This window comes from Pleurodeles waltl, chromosome 9 (assembly GCF_031143425.1).
Source record: "Pleurodeles waltl isolate 20211129_DDA chromosome 9, aPleWal1.hap1.20221129, whole genome shotgun sequence".
Lineage (NCBI taxonomy): Eukaryota > Metazoa > Chordata > Amphibia > Caudata > Salamandridae > Pleurodeles > Pleurodeles waltl.
This window is the reverse complement of record NC_090448.1, coordinates 408,474,461-408,491,506: the sequence shown is the minus strand read 5'-3', so window position 1 is coordinate 408,491,506 and position 17,046 is coordinate 408,474,461. Positions and strand designations below refer to the sequence as shown.

General features: G+C 46.4%; 1 protein-coding gene across 1 annotated transcript in view; it reads left to right on the top strand.

Moving 5' to 3' along the window:
• Positions 1-17,046, top strand: part of NXF1 (nuclear RNA export factor 1) — a 313,238-nt gene that overhangs the window by 171,480 nt on the left and 124,712 nt on the right. The window contains exons 13-14 of the mRNA XM_069207165.1: positions 8,662-8,717; positions 14,549-14,656. Coding sequence (XP_069063266.1) covers positions 8,662-8,717; positions 14,549-14,656 — 164 coding nt within the window. The remainder of the gene's footprint in view (positions 1-8,661; positions 8,718-14,548; positions 14,657-17,046) is intronic.

Sequence of the window (17,046 nt, the reverse complement as noted above, 5' to 3'; positions counted from 1 at the left end):
GCCATACTTCACATCCGTCCTCTTCAACAGTGTCTCCCGTCGGTGGTCTCAGGCATAGGGTCAAATGGAGTATCTAGTGTTGCTGGACAGCCAAATGTATCTCTCTCTACATTGGAGGAATACTGCAAACCTTATGAAGGGGCGGCCCATTTTAGACCCTGTGCCTCAGATTACTCTCACAACCGATGCCTCAAACAACGGTTTGGGAGCTTATCTCTTCAACTAAGAATTCAGGCAATATGGACGATACTCATTGGTCTTTTCATATTGATTACCTCGAACTGCAAGCAATATTCTTGGCATTTAAGGCATTCCTTTCACAATTGCAACACAAAACAGTGTTGATATGTACAGACAACATGACTATCTTTAAAAACAGGACGGACAGAACTGTCCCAACTAGCATAAACACTGTGGAAATGGGCGTTTCTTTACCATATTCACATAGGTGCACACTATCTCCTGGGGGACAGACAACCACTTAGCAGACCTGCTAAGTAGGATGCAACAAACATAAGTGGGAACTCCACCCACAAGTCCTTCAACGATACTTCACAAAATGGGAAACACCTCAAATAGATCTGTTCGCAACAAATCAAAACAAAAAATGTCAAAACTTCGCCTCCAGGTACCCACACCCTCAGTGCAAGAGCAATGCTCCATGGATGAGTTGGTCAGGGATATTTGATTACGCTTTTCCCCCTATCACACTTGTACCATCCCTAATTTGGAAGATAAAACAATCTTCCCGCAGCATGATCTTAGTGGCCCCTACATGGGCATGTCAACCATGGTATACAACACTTCTGGAACTCTTGGTTGTTCCTCATCAAAAGATTCCCAACAGACCAGATCTTCTGACGCAAAAACTGGGACAGATACAACATCCAAATCCCAAATCACTCAACCTAGCACTACGGCTCCTTAAGTCATAGAATTTGGATATTTACATTTGCCACAGGAATGTATGGATATCCTTAAACAAGCATGCAAACCTACCAGTAGACAGTGCTATGCAGCAAAGTGGAAATGTTTTGTTACTCTTGAACAAAAAACATTCTCTCTTCAGCCGACAGTACGGGACATTGTACAATACTTATTACGTTTACAAAGGGCAAATTTAGCCTACATATCTATTTGTTCACATTTAGCCGTCATAGCTGCATATCTGCAAAATAGACAACATATTTTGTTGTTTAGAATTCCAGTTATCAAAGCATTTATGGAAGGACTAAAAAGAATAATTCCACCAAGGATTCCTCCATCTCTATCTTGGAATCCAAACACTGTACTCACAAGACTCATGGCTCCACCATTTGAGCCAGTTTACTCCTGCACCCTACAATTCCTTTATGGAAAGTAGCCTTTTTACTTGCTATCACCTTTCTGAGACGTGTCAGTGAACTTCAGACATTTGGAAGAACCTTTTTTTTTTCTTCAAGTTCATAAACAAAAGATTGTTTAAAGAACAAATCCAAAATTTCTTCCAGAAGTCGTTTCGCAATTTCATATTAATGAAACAATAGAATTGCCAGTCTTCTTCCCAAAACCAGAATCAATGGCAGAAAGAGCTCTACATACTCTAGATGTTAAGAACTATTGTGTATTATATAGACAGAACGCAAGCTTTTAGGAAAACAAAAAACTTATTGTGGCTTTCTCATTAACACATAAAGGAGATCCTATAGCTAAAACAACTGTAGCAAGATGGATAGTCAAATGCATCAAACTGGCTAATCTAAAGCTAAGCAACAATTACCTGTACCACTTAGATCACATTCCACCAGGAAAGAAGGTGCATCTATGGCCTTTTTAGGTAACATACCTATAGCAGACATTTGTAAGGCAGCAACATGGTCCACACCACACACGCTTACTAAACATTATTGTATAGACAGCTTTGCCAAATGTTGGACAAGCTGTACGTTAAACACTTTTTCAGACAATTTCAACCCCTGCACACTAGCCACCGCTTTATAGAGGGACTGCTTTGCAGTCTATGCACAGCTTGTGTATCTACAGCTACACATGCCATTAAATGGAAATTGTTACTTACCAGTAGATATCTGTTCGTGGCATGTGGTGCTGTAAATTCTCATGCACCCTCCCTCCTCCCCGGAAGTGTGTGCAGGTTGCAGTTTAGTCTTGTATATCTAGAAAATGTATATATGTAAATACATTGCATGGACATCTTTTCTATGTTACTATTTATTTTTCTCAACTTCACTCTCCCGCCAGGGGACAAACAATCTAACAAAGGACTCAATGCCCATGCGCAGTATTACTGAGAGGAGGAGTCACTCGATCCTGTGACTCGAAAACTTTCTACGAACAAAAACAAGTTGTACTACTCTGAACCCAACACTAGATTTTGAGCTTATGCACTGCATGTGAATTTACAGCATATGTCTACTGGTAAGTAACATTTTCTTTTCTTTTCCTGCCACCATATTTTTCAGCTTGTTTTTTACTGCTGTAATTTTTCTTTACCTCGGCTTTATTTAAATTTTATTGTTATCCTTCTTTCTATTTTATTTTCTTTTATTTTCAAAGTCAAGGCACTGGGTGTTCTGATACCTGGGTCAACATCTTGGTTCCAGTACATGCAACCCATTTTCTGAAGTGAAAAGTTATACAATAGTATCTCAGGAACTCTGGATCAAACCCTACAATTCTTCTTTTTGTAGCATTAGACCCCTGCCCCCACTCCTTAACCTTTTAATTCTAAAACTATTTTTAGAGGCAAGTAACTTTGTGTTCGATGGCATCTGTCGCTGTAGATACGCATGTTCTGCAATAGCTCGCCATCTGGTGTTGGGCCGGAGTGTTACAAGTTGTTTTTCTTCGAAGAAGTCTTTCGAGTCACGGGACCGAGTGACTCCTCCTTTTGTCTCCATTGCGCATGGGCGTCGACTCCATCTTCGATTGTTTTTTTTCCGCCATCGGGTTCGGACGTGTTCCTGTCGCTCCGAGTTTCGGAACGGAAAAAATAGTTAATTTCGGAAGATTTTCGTCGGTATTGTTGCGTTCGGGATCGGCGTACTTAGATTCAACACCGCATCGAAGAGCTCCGGTGCCCTTCTGGGTAGTTTTTCGATCCTCCGTCGGGGCCTGGTCGGCCCGACCGCGTGCTGAGGAACGCCGATGGAACGGACCCCGTTCCGTTTCTGCCCCAAATGCCACAATAAATACCCCTACACAGACCAACACTTGGTCTGCAACCTGTGCCTGTCACCTGAGCACAGCGAAGACACCTGCGAGGCCTGTCGTGCGTTCCGGTCCCGAAAAACACTCCGAGACCGTCGAGCCAGAAGACTTCAAATGGCGTCCGCACCGACAGCCCAACGGGAGTTCGAGGAACAGGAAGAAGAAGGTACCTTCTCGATCCAAGACTCAGACTCCGAAGGATTCGACGACACACAAACCGTGAGTAAGACGTCGAAAACCACACAAAGAAACATTTACAAGGCCCAGGGGACGCCACTGCCACCAGGCCATGGCTCCACCCATAAATTCGGTGACCGACCGTCGGCACCGAAAAAGGCCCAAACAGTGCCGAGATCGTCCGACTCCGGTCGAGACACCGGCACGCAGCCTTCTCGGGACCGAGAAAGTGCTGGAGACAAGCCTCGACACCGAGATGCCGGTGTGGACACGGCTCGACGCCGAGACAGCGGCACCGAAACAGATCGACGCCGAGAGGTTTCGGCCCCGAAAAGAAAAAAAGTCACCTCGGAGCCGAAAAAACACGCAGACAAAGTTTCGACGCCGAAACAAACTGCAAGCGACCCAGCTTCAGGCTCTTATACAGAAGAGCACTCGCTAACCTCCCAAATGCAAAAGCATAGGTTTGAGGAAGAGCTACAAGCAACTGATGTGGACCATACGCAAAAGCGTATCTTCATTCAGCAGGGGACAGGAAAAATAAGCACCCTTCCCCCCATTAGGAGAAAGAGAAGGTTGGAGTTCCAGACGGAACAAGCACCACAACCAAAAGTGGTTAAAAGAATTACACCACCACCCTCTCCTCCGCCCGTGATTAACGTTTCACCAGCACAAACTCCATCTCACTCCCCAGCTCACACCACCATGAGCCAGGGTGACCAAGATCAGGACGCATGGGACCTATACGACGCCCCAGTGTCAGATAACAGCCCGGAGGCCTACCCTACAAAGCCATCTCCACCAGAAGACAGCACCGCGTACTCTCAGGTGGTGGCTAGAGCAGCACAATTTCATAACGTAAGCCTCCACTCAGAACAGGTCGAGGATGATTTCTTGTTCAACACACTCTCCTCCACCCACAGCTCCTACCAAAGCCTGCCTATGCTCCCTGGTATGCTCCGGCACGCAAAAGACATATTTAAGGAGCCGGTCAAAAGTAGGGCAATCACACCAAGGGTGGAAAAGAAGTATAAGCCGCCTCCTACGGACCCGGTTTTCATCACTACACAGCTGCCACCAGACTCTGTTGTTGTAGGAGCAGCTAGGAAAAGGGCCAACTCTCACACATCTGGAGATGCACCACCCCCAGATAAAGAAAGCCGCAAGTTCGATGCAGCTGGTAAGAGTCGCAGCACAAGCTGCAAACCAGTGGCGCATCGCAAACTCCCAGGCACTACTTGCGCGCTATGACAGAGCCCACTGGGACGAGATGCAACATCTCATTGAACATCTGCCCAAGGACTTCCAAAATAGGGCGAAACAAGTGGTTGAGGAGGGACAGACCATCTCCAACAACCAGATACGTTCCTCCATGGACGCTGCAGATACAGCTGCACGGACAATTAATACATCTGTAACTATCAGACGGCATGCATGGCTCCGAACGTCTGGATTTAAACCAGAGATTCAACAAGCAGTTCTCAATATGCCTTTTAATGAAAAAGAACTGTTCGGTCCAGAAGTGGACACAGCGATTGAGAAACTCAAAAAAGATACGGACACTGCCAAAGCCATGGGCGCACTCTACTCCCCGCAGAGCAGAGGGAATTACAGCACATTCCGTAAAACGCCCTTTCGAGGGGGGTTTCGGGGTCAAAGCACACAAGCCAGCACCTCACAAGCAACACCGTCCACTTACCAGGGACAGTATAGAGGAGGTTTTCGGGGACAATATAGAGGAGGGCAATTCCCTAGAAATAGAGGGAGATTTCAAAGCCCCAAAACCCCTACTACTAAACAATGACTCACATGTCACTCACCCCCTCCACACAACACCAGTGGGGGGAAGAATAGGTCATTATTACAAAGCATGGGAGGAAATCACTACAGACACTTGGGTTCTAGCAATTATCCAACATGGTTATTGCATAGAATTTCTACAATTCCCTCCAAACATACCACCAAAAGCACAAAATTTAACAACACACCATTCCAATCTCCTGGAGATAGAAGTGCAGGCACTATTGCAAAAGAATGCAATCGAATTAGTGCCAAACACACAAATAAACACAGGAGTTTACTCACTGTACTTTCTGATACCAAAGAAGGACAAAACACTGAGACCAATCCTAGACCTCAGAGTAGTGAACACTTTCATCAAATCAGACCACTTCCACATGGTCACACTACAAGAAGTATTGCCATTGCTAAAACTACACGACTACATGGCAACTTTAGACCTCAAGGATGCTTATTTCCATATACCAATACACCCATCGCACAGGAAATACCTAAGGTTTGTATTCAAAGGAATACATTACCAATTCAAGGTACTGCCTTTCGGATTAACAACCGCACCAAGAGTCTTTACCAAATGTCTAGCGGTAGTCGCTGCACACATAAGAAGGCAGCAAATACATGTGTTCCCATATTTGGACGACTGGCTAATCAAGGCCCATTCGTTCATACAGTGCTCAAATCACACAAATCAGATCATACAAACCCTCTTCAAACTCGGGTTCACCGTCAATTTCACAAAATCCAAAATTCTGCCACGCAAGGTACAACAATACCTGGGAGCCATAATAGACACATCAAATGGAGTAGCCACTCCAAGTCCACAAAGAATTCAAAATTTCAACACCATCATACAACGCATGTATCCAACACAAAGGATACAGGCAAAGATGGTATTACAACTCCTAGGCATGATGTCATCATGCATAGCCATTGTCCCAAACGCAAGACTGCACATGAGGCCCTTACAACAATGCCTAGCATCGCAGTGGTCTCAAGCACAGGGTCACCTTCTAGATCTGGTGTTAATAGACCGCCAAACTTACCTCTCGCTTCTGTGGTGGAACAACATAAATTTAAACAAGGGGCGGCCTTTCCAAGACCCAGTGCCACAATACGTAATAACAACAGATGCTTCCATGACAGGGTGGGGAGCACACCTCGATCAACACAGCATACAAGGACAATGGAACGTACATCAAACAAAACTGCATATCAATCACCTAGAACTTCTAGCAGTTTTTCAAGCACTAAAAGCTTTCCAACCAATAATAGTTCACAAATACATTCTCGTCAAAACAGACAACATGACAACAATGTATTATCTAAACAAGCAGGGAGGGACGCACTCCACGCAGTTAAGCCTGCTAGCACAAAAAATTTGGCATTGGGCAATTCACAACCAAATTCGCCTAATTGCACAGTTTATACCAGGGATACAAAATCAACTCGCAGACAATCTCTCTCGAGATCACCAACAGGTCCACGAATGGGAAATTCACCCCCAAATTCTGAACACTTATTTCAAACTCTGGGGAACACCTCAGATAGACTTGTTTGCGACAAGGGAGAACGCAAAATGCCAAAACTTCGCATCCAGGTACCCACACAAACAATCCCAAGGCAATGCCCTATGGATGAACTGGTCAGGGATATTTGCTTACGCTTTTCCTCCTCTCCCTCTCCTTCCTTACCTGGTAAACAAACTCAGTCAAAGCAAACTCAAACTCATATTGATAGCACCAACTTGGGCAAGGCAACCCTGGTACACAACGCTGCTAGACCTCTCAGTGGTACCCTGCACCAAATTGCCCAACAGGCCAGATCTGTTGACACAGCACAACCAAAAGATCAGACACCCAGATCCAGCATCGCTGAATCTAGCAATCTGGCTCCTGAAATCCTAGAATTCGGGCACTTACAACTTACCCAAGAATGTATGGAAGTCATAAAACAAGCAAGAAGGCCATCCACCAGGCACTGCTATGCAAGTAAATGGAAGAGGTTTGTTTGCTACTGCCATATTAATCAAATACAACCATTACACACAACTCCAGAACATGTAGTGGGTTACTTGCTTCACTTACAAAAATCTAACCTAGCTTTCTCTTCCATTAAGATTCACCTTGCAGCAATATCTGCATACCTGCAGACTACCTATTCAACTTCCCTATATAGAATACCAGTCATTAAAGCATTCATGGAGGGCCTTAGGAGAATTATACCACCAAGAACACTACCTGTTCCTTCATGGAACCTAAATGTTGTCCTAACTAGACTTATGGGTCCACCTTTTGAACCCATGCACTCCTGCGACATACAGTTCCTAACCTGGAAGGTGGCATTTCTCATCGCCATTACTTCCCTGAGAAGAGTAAGCGAGATTCAGGCGTTTACTATACAGGAACCTTTTATACAACTACACAAAAATAAAGTCGTCCTAAGGACCAATCCTAAATTTTTGCCAAAGGTTATTTCACCGTTCCATCTAAATCAAACAGTGGAACTTCCAGTGTTCTTTCCACAGCCAGATACCGTAGCTGAAAGGGCACTACATACATTAGATGTCAAAAGAGCATTAATGTATTACATTGACAGAACAAACAACATCAGAAAGACTAAACAACTCTTTATTGCATTTCAAAAACCTCATGCAGGAAACCCAATTTCAAAACAAGGTATAGCCAGATGGATAGTTAAATGCATCCAAATCTGCTACCTTAAAGCTAAACGACAGCTGCCCATTACACCAAGGGCACACTCAACCAGAAAGAAAGGTGCTACCATGGCCTTTCTAGGAAACATCCCAATGCAAGAAATATGTAAGGCAGCCACATGGTCTACGCCTCACACATTCACCAAGCACTACTGTGTAGACGTGTTATCCGCACAACAAGCCACAGTAGGTCAAGCTGTATTAAGGACATTATTTCAGACTACTTCCACTCCTACAGGCTGATCCACCGCTTTTGGGGGAATAACTGCTTACTAGTCTATTGCAGAACATGCGTATCTACAGCGACAGATGCCATCGAACTGAAAATGTCACTTACCCAGTGTACATCTGTTTGTGGCATCAGTCGCAGTAGATTCGCATGTGCCCACCCGCCTCCCCGGGAGCCTGTAGCAGTTTGGAAGTTACCTTCAATTATCTATATATGTATCATCTCAACCTTAAATAGGTGCATACTTAGTCACTCCATTGCATGGGTACTATTACTACAATTCAACTCCTACCTCACCCTCTGCGGGGAAAAACAATCGAAGATGGAGTCGACGCCCATGCGCAATGGAGACAAAAGGAGGGGTCACTCGGTCCCGTGACTCGAAAGACTTCTTCGAAGAAAAACAACTTGTAACACTCCGGCCCAACACCAGATGGCGAGCTATTGCAGAACATGCGAATCTACTGCGACTGATGCCACGAACAGATGTACACTGGGTAAGTGACATTTTCATTCTTCCGCATTTTATTTGCAGGGAAGTTACTTCGGATCCGACGACATTAAAGTTCTAGTGCTGCGGTTCCTGCATCAGTAAGTGCATCCCTCAGCTTGACGTTATAATGTGATTAGAGCTTGTTGTGCAGGCAGAGTGATATTTCTTAAAAAGTATTTTTATTTCAATTTTCACAGTGCTGAACATTCACATGGCATATTTATAGAACATTGTCATCGTCTTCACTTTTCTGCCCTCCTGCTGGTGAGCTTGGCTCAGGCCGGCGAGGCAGAACAAAGGATTTCCTGCAGGTGAGAGGTGTGACTACCTCCCCCTGTGGATTAGGTGTCTATGGGCTGGGTTGGCCTCTGAGATCCACTCGACTTCTTTGAAGGGCACATTTGGTGCCCTCCTTGTATAATCCAGGTTGCACCAGTTCAGTAACCCCCGGTTTCCACTCTGGCATGAAACTACTCAAAGGAAAGGGAAGTGACCACCCCCTTTGTCAGCTCCTCCCCTAGGGAGGTGCACAGAGCTCTGCCAGGTGGCCACTTGATTCTGACATCTTGGAAACAAGATGGGCAGAGGCCCCTTGGAGCATCTGACTGGTTAGGCCAGGTAGATGACGTCCCTGGCCCCCTCTGATAGGTGGGTCACTTCAGAGTGTGACCAAACCCCAATTTAGGGTTACTTAAGGGCTCCCCTGTGGGTGTGTCCTTGGGTTTGTCAAATAAGACTCTCCAAGGAGCTGTCTGCAAGACATCTGCCCCTGGCCTCTGAAACCGCTGCTGGTCTTCTTTGGAAAAGAAACACATCTGCTTGTGGTGGGAAGGCTCCCATTGCAACATTGTTTTTCCAGATCCTGCAAGAATTCTGCAACATCCAAGGCTATGCATCCTCCATGGTCACAAGGACTCTGTTTGCACCTGGAAGCACAAAGAAATCTCCCTTGGAGTGAAGGTGTCACTCCCCTGTAACTGCAGGCACCTTAAGACCACAACCACTGGCTGGTGGGGTCTGCTGTTCCACGAACATCGAAAGGCTCTGCTTCACAGGTAGTGTGTCGGTGGCTTCCTCAGTGTCCTGCTTGTCATCTGTCCAGCTTGGGAGACTGTGAGCCCCTGCTCCTGCCACTGGACTAGAATCCCTGTGCACCCCTATTGTTGCACTTGCCAAGGCTTGTAGAATCTTCCTCCAGGAGATCTTCAGACACCAAGAGGCCCTGGCCTCCAGCACTCTGCAGATTGAAGATCAGGCCCTGTCCTACAACTTCTGCCACTTGGGCTTTATGTTTTTTTGTGCTGCTGAGGCCTTCTTGTGACTCCCTGTGTCCATCGTCCGTGGGTCATTCATGAGGGCTCCAGCTACTTCTGCTGGCCTTCCTGTGTGCTGAGGGCCAGCCCTGACTCCCTGGGTAGAGTCTCCTGCACCTTGCTGGTCCCCGAAGCTTGGAAAATACTTCTTAAGCACCTACTTGCATTTGCCAGAGTTTGTTGTTGACGTGGCTGGTCACTGACCCACCTGCAATCTGGTAACCATTAAGGGACAGCTTGTAGGCTACTGACTCCTGCTATCTTCTGCAGCTCCTGGGCCCCACAGCTGGACTTCTTACTCCACCGTCTTGCAGGAACTTTACCACTAGGAGGGTGGACATTGCCACCTGTGTAGGAAAGTGCCCCTTTTTGTATGGTTACCCCCTACCTTTTGCCTGGTATTGATGCTAGCGTGACTGTGCTGCGATCCTGCTATCCGCACCCCAGCACGAGTGATTTTTCCCTAAACTGTACCATTGTTTCCACAATTTGCTCACCCATGGCATACAGCTAAGTCCCTTGTAAAAGGTACCAGTGGTACCAAGGGCTCTGTGACCAGGGAGGGTCCCTAAGAGCTGCAGCATTTATTGTGCCACCCTAAGGGACACCTCACCAAACACATGCACACTGCCATTGCTGAGTCTGTGTGTTGGTGGGGAGAAAAAGGTGAAGTCACCCATATTGCAGGCGTTACAGCACTAAGGCAGGGTGCACTATACCACAGAGGCATTGTGAGTGCAGTGTGGCCATATTAAGTCCATGGGCTGGGAGTGTGAACCTACTAACTCCACAGCTTTGTGATGGCTTCACTGAAGACTGTGAAGTTTTTTATCACACTTTCCAGCACAATAAACCCACACTGATGCCAGTGTTGGATTTAATGTATAATGCACACAGAGGTGTTATTTCCCCAACCCTTTAGTGCAGGGCTGACCAGTCTGTGCCAGCCTGCCACTAAAAGACACGTTTCTGACCCCATGGGGTGAGAGCCTTTTTGCCCTCGGGGGTGAGGGGGGGCAGAAACAAAGTGTGCTCTGGGTGGAAGTGCTTCACACCCACCCCCTGCAGGATTGTAACACTTGGTGGTGAGTCTCAAAGGCTCAGGCCTTGTGTTACAGTGCCTCATGGCACTCTAGCCAGTGGAGATGCCCGCCCCCTGGACCAGTCTCACTTTTGGAGGCAGGTCCTGGCAGAAAAGGTAGGTACAACAAAGAGGAGTGACCACTGCAGCTAGGACCACCCCTAAGGTGTCCAGAGCTGAAGTGCCCCCCTCCTTACGGTATCCTCCATCTTGTTTTGAAGGAAAGGGAACGATAGGAATGTGCCCCCTCTCCAAAGGGAATGGGCACAGGAAGAGTGTAGCTACATTGAGGGACAGTAGTAATAGGCTACTGCCCTCTGACCCTTGTAACGCCCCTAAACCTAGTATTTAGGGACACCCCTGAACCTAACTCACTGGATTACTGGCGACCTCAATAAAGGACGGCAAAGCAGACCCCCAGAAGTGAAGACTCCAGATGACAGCTGACTTGTCCCCAGGCGTACCGACCTGTCTGCAGCTTTAAGACAACTGCTGAAAATAAGGTGACTCATCCTGCAGGACCAGCGACCTCTGCAAACCCCAAGAGGACTGCCTGCGCAGCAGAGGACCAATAACTCCCAAGGACAGCGGCCCTGTCCTGAAGAACCTCTCCAAAAGGACTCCAGAACTACCCTGGATCTGCGAGCCCTGCCCTCTTTGCACCTGACGCCCACAGCCCAAGTCCAGGTGGCCTACCGGTTCAGAGAAGGTCCCCAGGCGATTCTGACCTCGAGTCCACCCTGGGTTGACCCTTCCTGGCCAACACAATGACGCCTGCAGCTGGAATCCAGAGGACCCCCGACCGAATCCGGCGAAGATTCCTTATGCCCAAAGAGACCCCTGCACCTGAAGCCCCCTGGCCTTTGGGAATCCAACCGTCTGTCCAGCGGGCACCTATCCTACTTGTCCAGCCTTTGGTTTTCTGGAAAAGACTCCCTGGACTCTGCCTGGAGCATCTTTTGTGACTCCTGGGATTCCCCCCATTGAAAAGCATTGGGGGCCCAACTCTGTGTTTGCACCCGGCAGCCCCTGTGCCGCTGAGGGTGTGTGTTTGGTGCTGACCTGTGCCACCTGCAGTGCTGACCTAGACCCCCCGGCATGTGTCCTGGAACTGCAGGTACTTAACTGCACTCTGTTTTCTACTGAGCACCACCAGTCCTCATAGGATTCCATTGAAAACCTGACACCAACTTTGACCTCTGCACCCAACCGGCCCCGTGTTGCTGGTGGTGCACTTTTGGCATCAACCTAAACTTTGACCTGTGGAAATCCTAACTCCCGAAGACTGGAATTGTAAGTCTCATACTTACCTGTTAAGTGTGCTAACACTTCCCCCCCCCACCAAGACTCTATTGACTCCTATGAAAAATGTAAATAGAAAAGTGTTACTTGTAAACTGTTATCTGCAAAACCCAAACAAAGTACATTTGGTACATGTCTGATACTTACAACTATACTTACCTGCAACAAAGACCTTTTTAGTTCTAGTAATAAAGTAACATAATATATTTTTGCTATATGAAAACTGGCCTGAAGTTAGTCATTGTGTGTGCCTCATTTCTTGACTGTGTGTTTACAACAAATGCTTTGCACTACACTCTGACAAGTCTAACTGCTTGACCACACTACCACAACACCACAAAAGAGCATGAATAGTATCTACTTTAGCCTCTGGGGAACCCCTGAACACTTTACACACCATACCTCATTTTGGGATAGTATATACAGAGCCAGCTTCCTACAAGCTGCACCACATGGGCACCCCCAAAGGTGCTGGACTTGGTCCCATTCCTTAACAGGTTTTCCCCATCCAGAATCTGTCCGTGAGTTCCACCGGCCTGGTTCATGGGTTGTGACAGCAGCTGGACAATCCGAGGCTTCCACTGACTTCAGAGAGAGTCTCTTCTCTCCTCTGCATCCGGGTCCCTTGGAGTAGGTACTTCGTCTTCTAGGTATCCTCGAGTGAGGGCACTCTCTGATTTTCCTCTTGTCTGTTGGTTTCCTCAGGGTGCACTGGGAAGGGTGCTGAATTACACAAATTCCTACCACTACTCCCTGTGTTAGCCTTTGGAGCGACTGGGTGGGTAGCTACCTTGCACCTGGTCGCTGGGGGGCACTTAACATGCTTATCTCTGGTGTTTCTGTCTACCCCTAGCTAACTACCACACTTACCTTGGTTGGGTTGGTTGGGTTTCACTTTCTTATTATGTGGTTTGGCCCTCCCATAGGGGCATGTACATTTTAATGACATTTCTGTTGGTTATTTTGTGTCTATATTGTGCGTAGATAGCGCCAAAGGCAGCTATACCAATGCTAGTCTAGTAGTTCTGCTGTAATAAAGTATCCTTTATTTTTTGCTGTTTTATTTTTTGGTTCTTTCTTGTGATTTACTGCCTGACTACTGTGGTATTGCTATTACATTCCTCTTGGATAAAATTTATCTGCTCGCCTCAGCTACTCCTGAAGAGCTTTTGCTATTTGGACACCTACTCACTATCACTAAGGGCTGCCTGGACGCAGTATAGGGTGCCATACCATATGTGTACACCATAAACTGAGCCAGCATCTTACACTGTGTGTAAGCCAACATCCTCGTCCATTCCTGGTCCATAACATCTCTGCCAAATATTCATCCCACGTCTCTCTGAGGGCAACCAAGGGCTTTTACACCATCCCATTACAGGCACCTAATAGATGTTTTGAGTGGTACATACCATTTTCCTGGGACAGTAATATATGTAAGATATTATGCGTCTGTGGTTTTTCCACCCCTGCATCCCAAAGTGTTGTGAAGGTCCGAGCTTAATGCCTCATATGTAAGTGGTGCAATCAGAGTGATGGCTATGAGATGTCTTTACACAAGTCCTGTTGCACTTTGAGTGCCAAATATAGGTCCTAAATCCATCAGTCAATATATCCATGTATAAGATCACGTGTGTGGAGTGTAGTAGCATTGTTTGTTTATTAATCAATTCTTCCAAGCATCCTCAACAAGTCTCGATGTGATGTACATACAGCCAAGTAGAACACATTAAAATTTACAGAGAACATGTGAAAAATAAAATGTATGTTTTTTTAAGACCTAATCAAGTTTATAATCCAGGAGATTAAAAGTATTATCAGGCAGTGGTTGCAAGAAACATCAGGAGAATAGGAATAGGCTTAAGTGATCATTGGTTGGAGAGAGGAGGAGAGTGGACTAACAGAGTAAGGTGTAACAAGATCATAAGCAGGACCTGAGAAGTAATGTTGAAAAACACCAGAAGGCAGCATAAGTCAAGAGAGGAGAGGTCATGTCTTGGGAGGGTGTGGAGAAATATGAGGGAAAAGCTTGTCGTGGAAGAGTCTAGTGGGACGGAGTAGTTGAGGAAAAAAAGGGGTGGGGAAAATAAGTTAATGATCGGAAGAGGTAAAGGGCATTAAGTTGAAGTAGATCAAACAGGAACTATTAATTCTACAAGTCTTACCTGTGTGAGAAAAGCGTTTTATGGGTCTTGTAAATTAATTTATTTTATCTGCGCTGTATTCCTTGCAGATATTACTCTGTCTATGATTCTGGTGATCGTCAAGCTCTGCTGGATGCCTACCATGATGGTGCTTGCTGTTCAATCAATATCCCATTCTTTACCCAGAACCAGAGCAGGTGAATAACTTTGTAAATTGCATGTCTGGTTTGTTACCTCTGAATCATCATTACTGTCTGTGAAGCAGAATTGTTGTTTGCACCAAGTATTATGTTTTGGGCAATTAATGATAAATTTGTTATTATTAGGGGTATTCCATAGCACAGGAAGATATTGTTGCGCTGTGATAAGAATACATTGCAAATTCAGGGAATTTTACAGTGTGGTAACTACGTAAAGTATGAATTTAATAATGTCCTGGAAGAAACTCTCTGAGAGTGCCTGATAAGTAGCAAGTTTCAGATCTGATAGACTTCTAGTTGCAGATTGCTTACCTTTTGAATTCCCCCAGGCGTCAGTCTGGATCTGGGGACTTTTCTCGAGCAGTACCTCTGTGTGCCATCAGGTGTCATCGGTCAACTCAGTCGTCGGTGTTGTGCATGCGGGAATGACTGCGCAGAACCTGTAGAGGCACCACCCCCGCACGCTGACGTCTGTTCTTTTCATTCTGCACCAGCCTTCGCGCAGATCAGAAGAGCTACCCCTACAGTAATTGTGTACTTTTTTAAAGTCTTTTTTTGACACTAGTGCAATGAAGTGACTACTGTAGGAAGCTGTCCTGGTGTGTGGTGAGCTCCTGTGGCCAGAAGATGAAGTAAACTATGCAGAGGAGACCTGCTGGAATCTTGTGTGTCTAATCTGAAGACCCACCCTGGAGGGAGACCTGTATTGCAGGATCCACGTAGTTTTGCAGGAGATGAAGATCCATGCAGCTGGAAGTTGTTGCAGTTGGTGCCTGCGGATGCATGGGAGAGACTCCTTCACTCCAAAACCAGACTCTGCCAGCCTGCCTACTCCTGTTCGGACATTACCAACAACCTGACTCGTCTGACAGCTGTACATCCTCCAAAATCCACGGTGGGCCTCCAGCACTTTGCCAATCCATTAACCATCTCCCTTGAAGTGGAGGAGCCAGTTCCCTGCAGCTTGGAGGCACCTACTGCAATGTCCTGCTTACTGTTCTGCTGACCACCGGGTCCACTGATGCAGCAGCGGCCCAGGAGGTCACCATGCTTTAGGAAGTCAGATCTGTCTCCCATCAAGTGAGAAAATGCCAGAACCCACCAAGCTGTCCTACACCGCTACCCTGAGTACTGGACCACTTGCAGCAACTAAAGCTTGTTTGAGTCCAATCTGGACTCCACCGCCGCAAAGACTCACCAGACGTCAAGGTACATCAGCAGTGCAAAAACCCCAGCACCGAGAGTGGCCCAGCTGTCCTGTTTTGTCCTCGTCTTGCAGGTCTGAAAACCATGGGCGCCTTCGACACAGGAGCACCCGCTGACCAAAATCCGCTGCACCAGAGCTCCCCGGCCCAGGTCCACAACACAAAAACAAACGGTGCTCTCCTGCTGCCAGGTCCCTTGCCCCCCACCCCCTTGGGAGCTCCCGGACTTGTCCCCAAGTTCCCCTCTACAGCCTGTTTTTAGATGATGCTGCTCTTCAACCATACCGTGTGCAAGGCACCCAACCCATCCAGCACCTCCACACCCACACTCCCCAGTTCAGGTTAAACTGAACTGCTGGTGTTTCTTGTGTCCTTGAACCCCTAGCACCCTTCAACCTAAAGGGGACCCCAAGAAACAAATGCAAAAACCCCTATTCAGTAAAAGTTCTTTAAGGTGTAAAAGTAAATTGGTGTATTTACTTTCCCCACTGAGAAGAACTTTCTGCAACAGTACATACCTTCTTTTGAAGATTTTTCTGATGTTGAAACATTACATAAATGTGATTCTGTTTATCTAAACAATTGGTCTTGGGTGTCTTCTTGAGTGTGTGTCTCAGATATTCTGTGTGTTAAATGCTTAGCACTATCTTCTGGTAATCCCACAGAAAAGAGCGTTTGGGATTATTTTAACACCTCTAAACCAATAAGGGTCGTCTGGACTATTTGCATAGTGTCCTCCTATATTCAGTACACTACATATAGAGCCAGCTTCCTACAACGTCTTCAAATGAGACCTTTTCAACTGTGCCTCAAGGGCTAGTGGTCCCAATACAAAGACAACTGGGAAGACAGTCGCTATCACCGCATAAGCCAAACAGTCCCTGATGCGGTGGTGCAGGAAAAGCAACTTACTGAAAGGAATCCCCTTTTTCCAAGACCTTCCAAAACAGAAAATGATCACAGATGCTTCCTTGACTGAATGGGGAGCTAATCTACAAAATCTCACAGCACTGGGTCAGTGGTCGCAAAAAGAATAATTGTACCTCATAAATGTTCTGGAACTGAAGGCGGTCCATCTTGCCTTGAAGGCTTTTGCTGCTTCCTTAATGTCGAACAGAATACGAATACAAACAAACACTACAACAATGATGCATCATTTAAACAAAGGGTTACCTTGTGAAG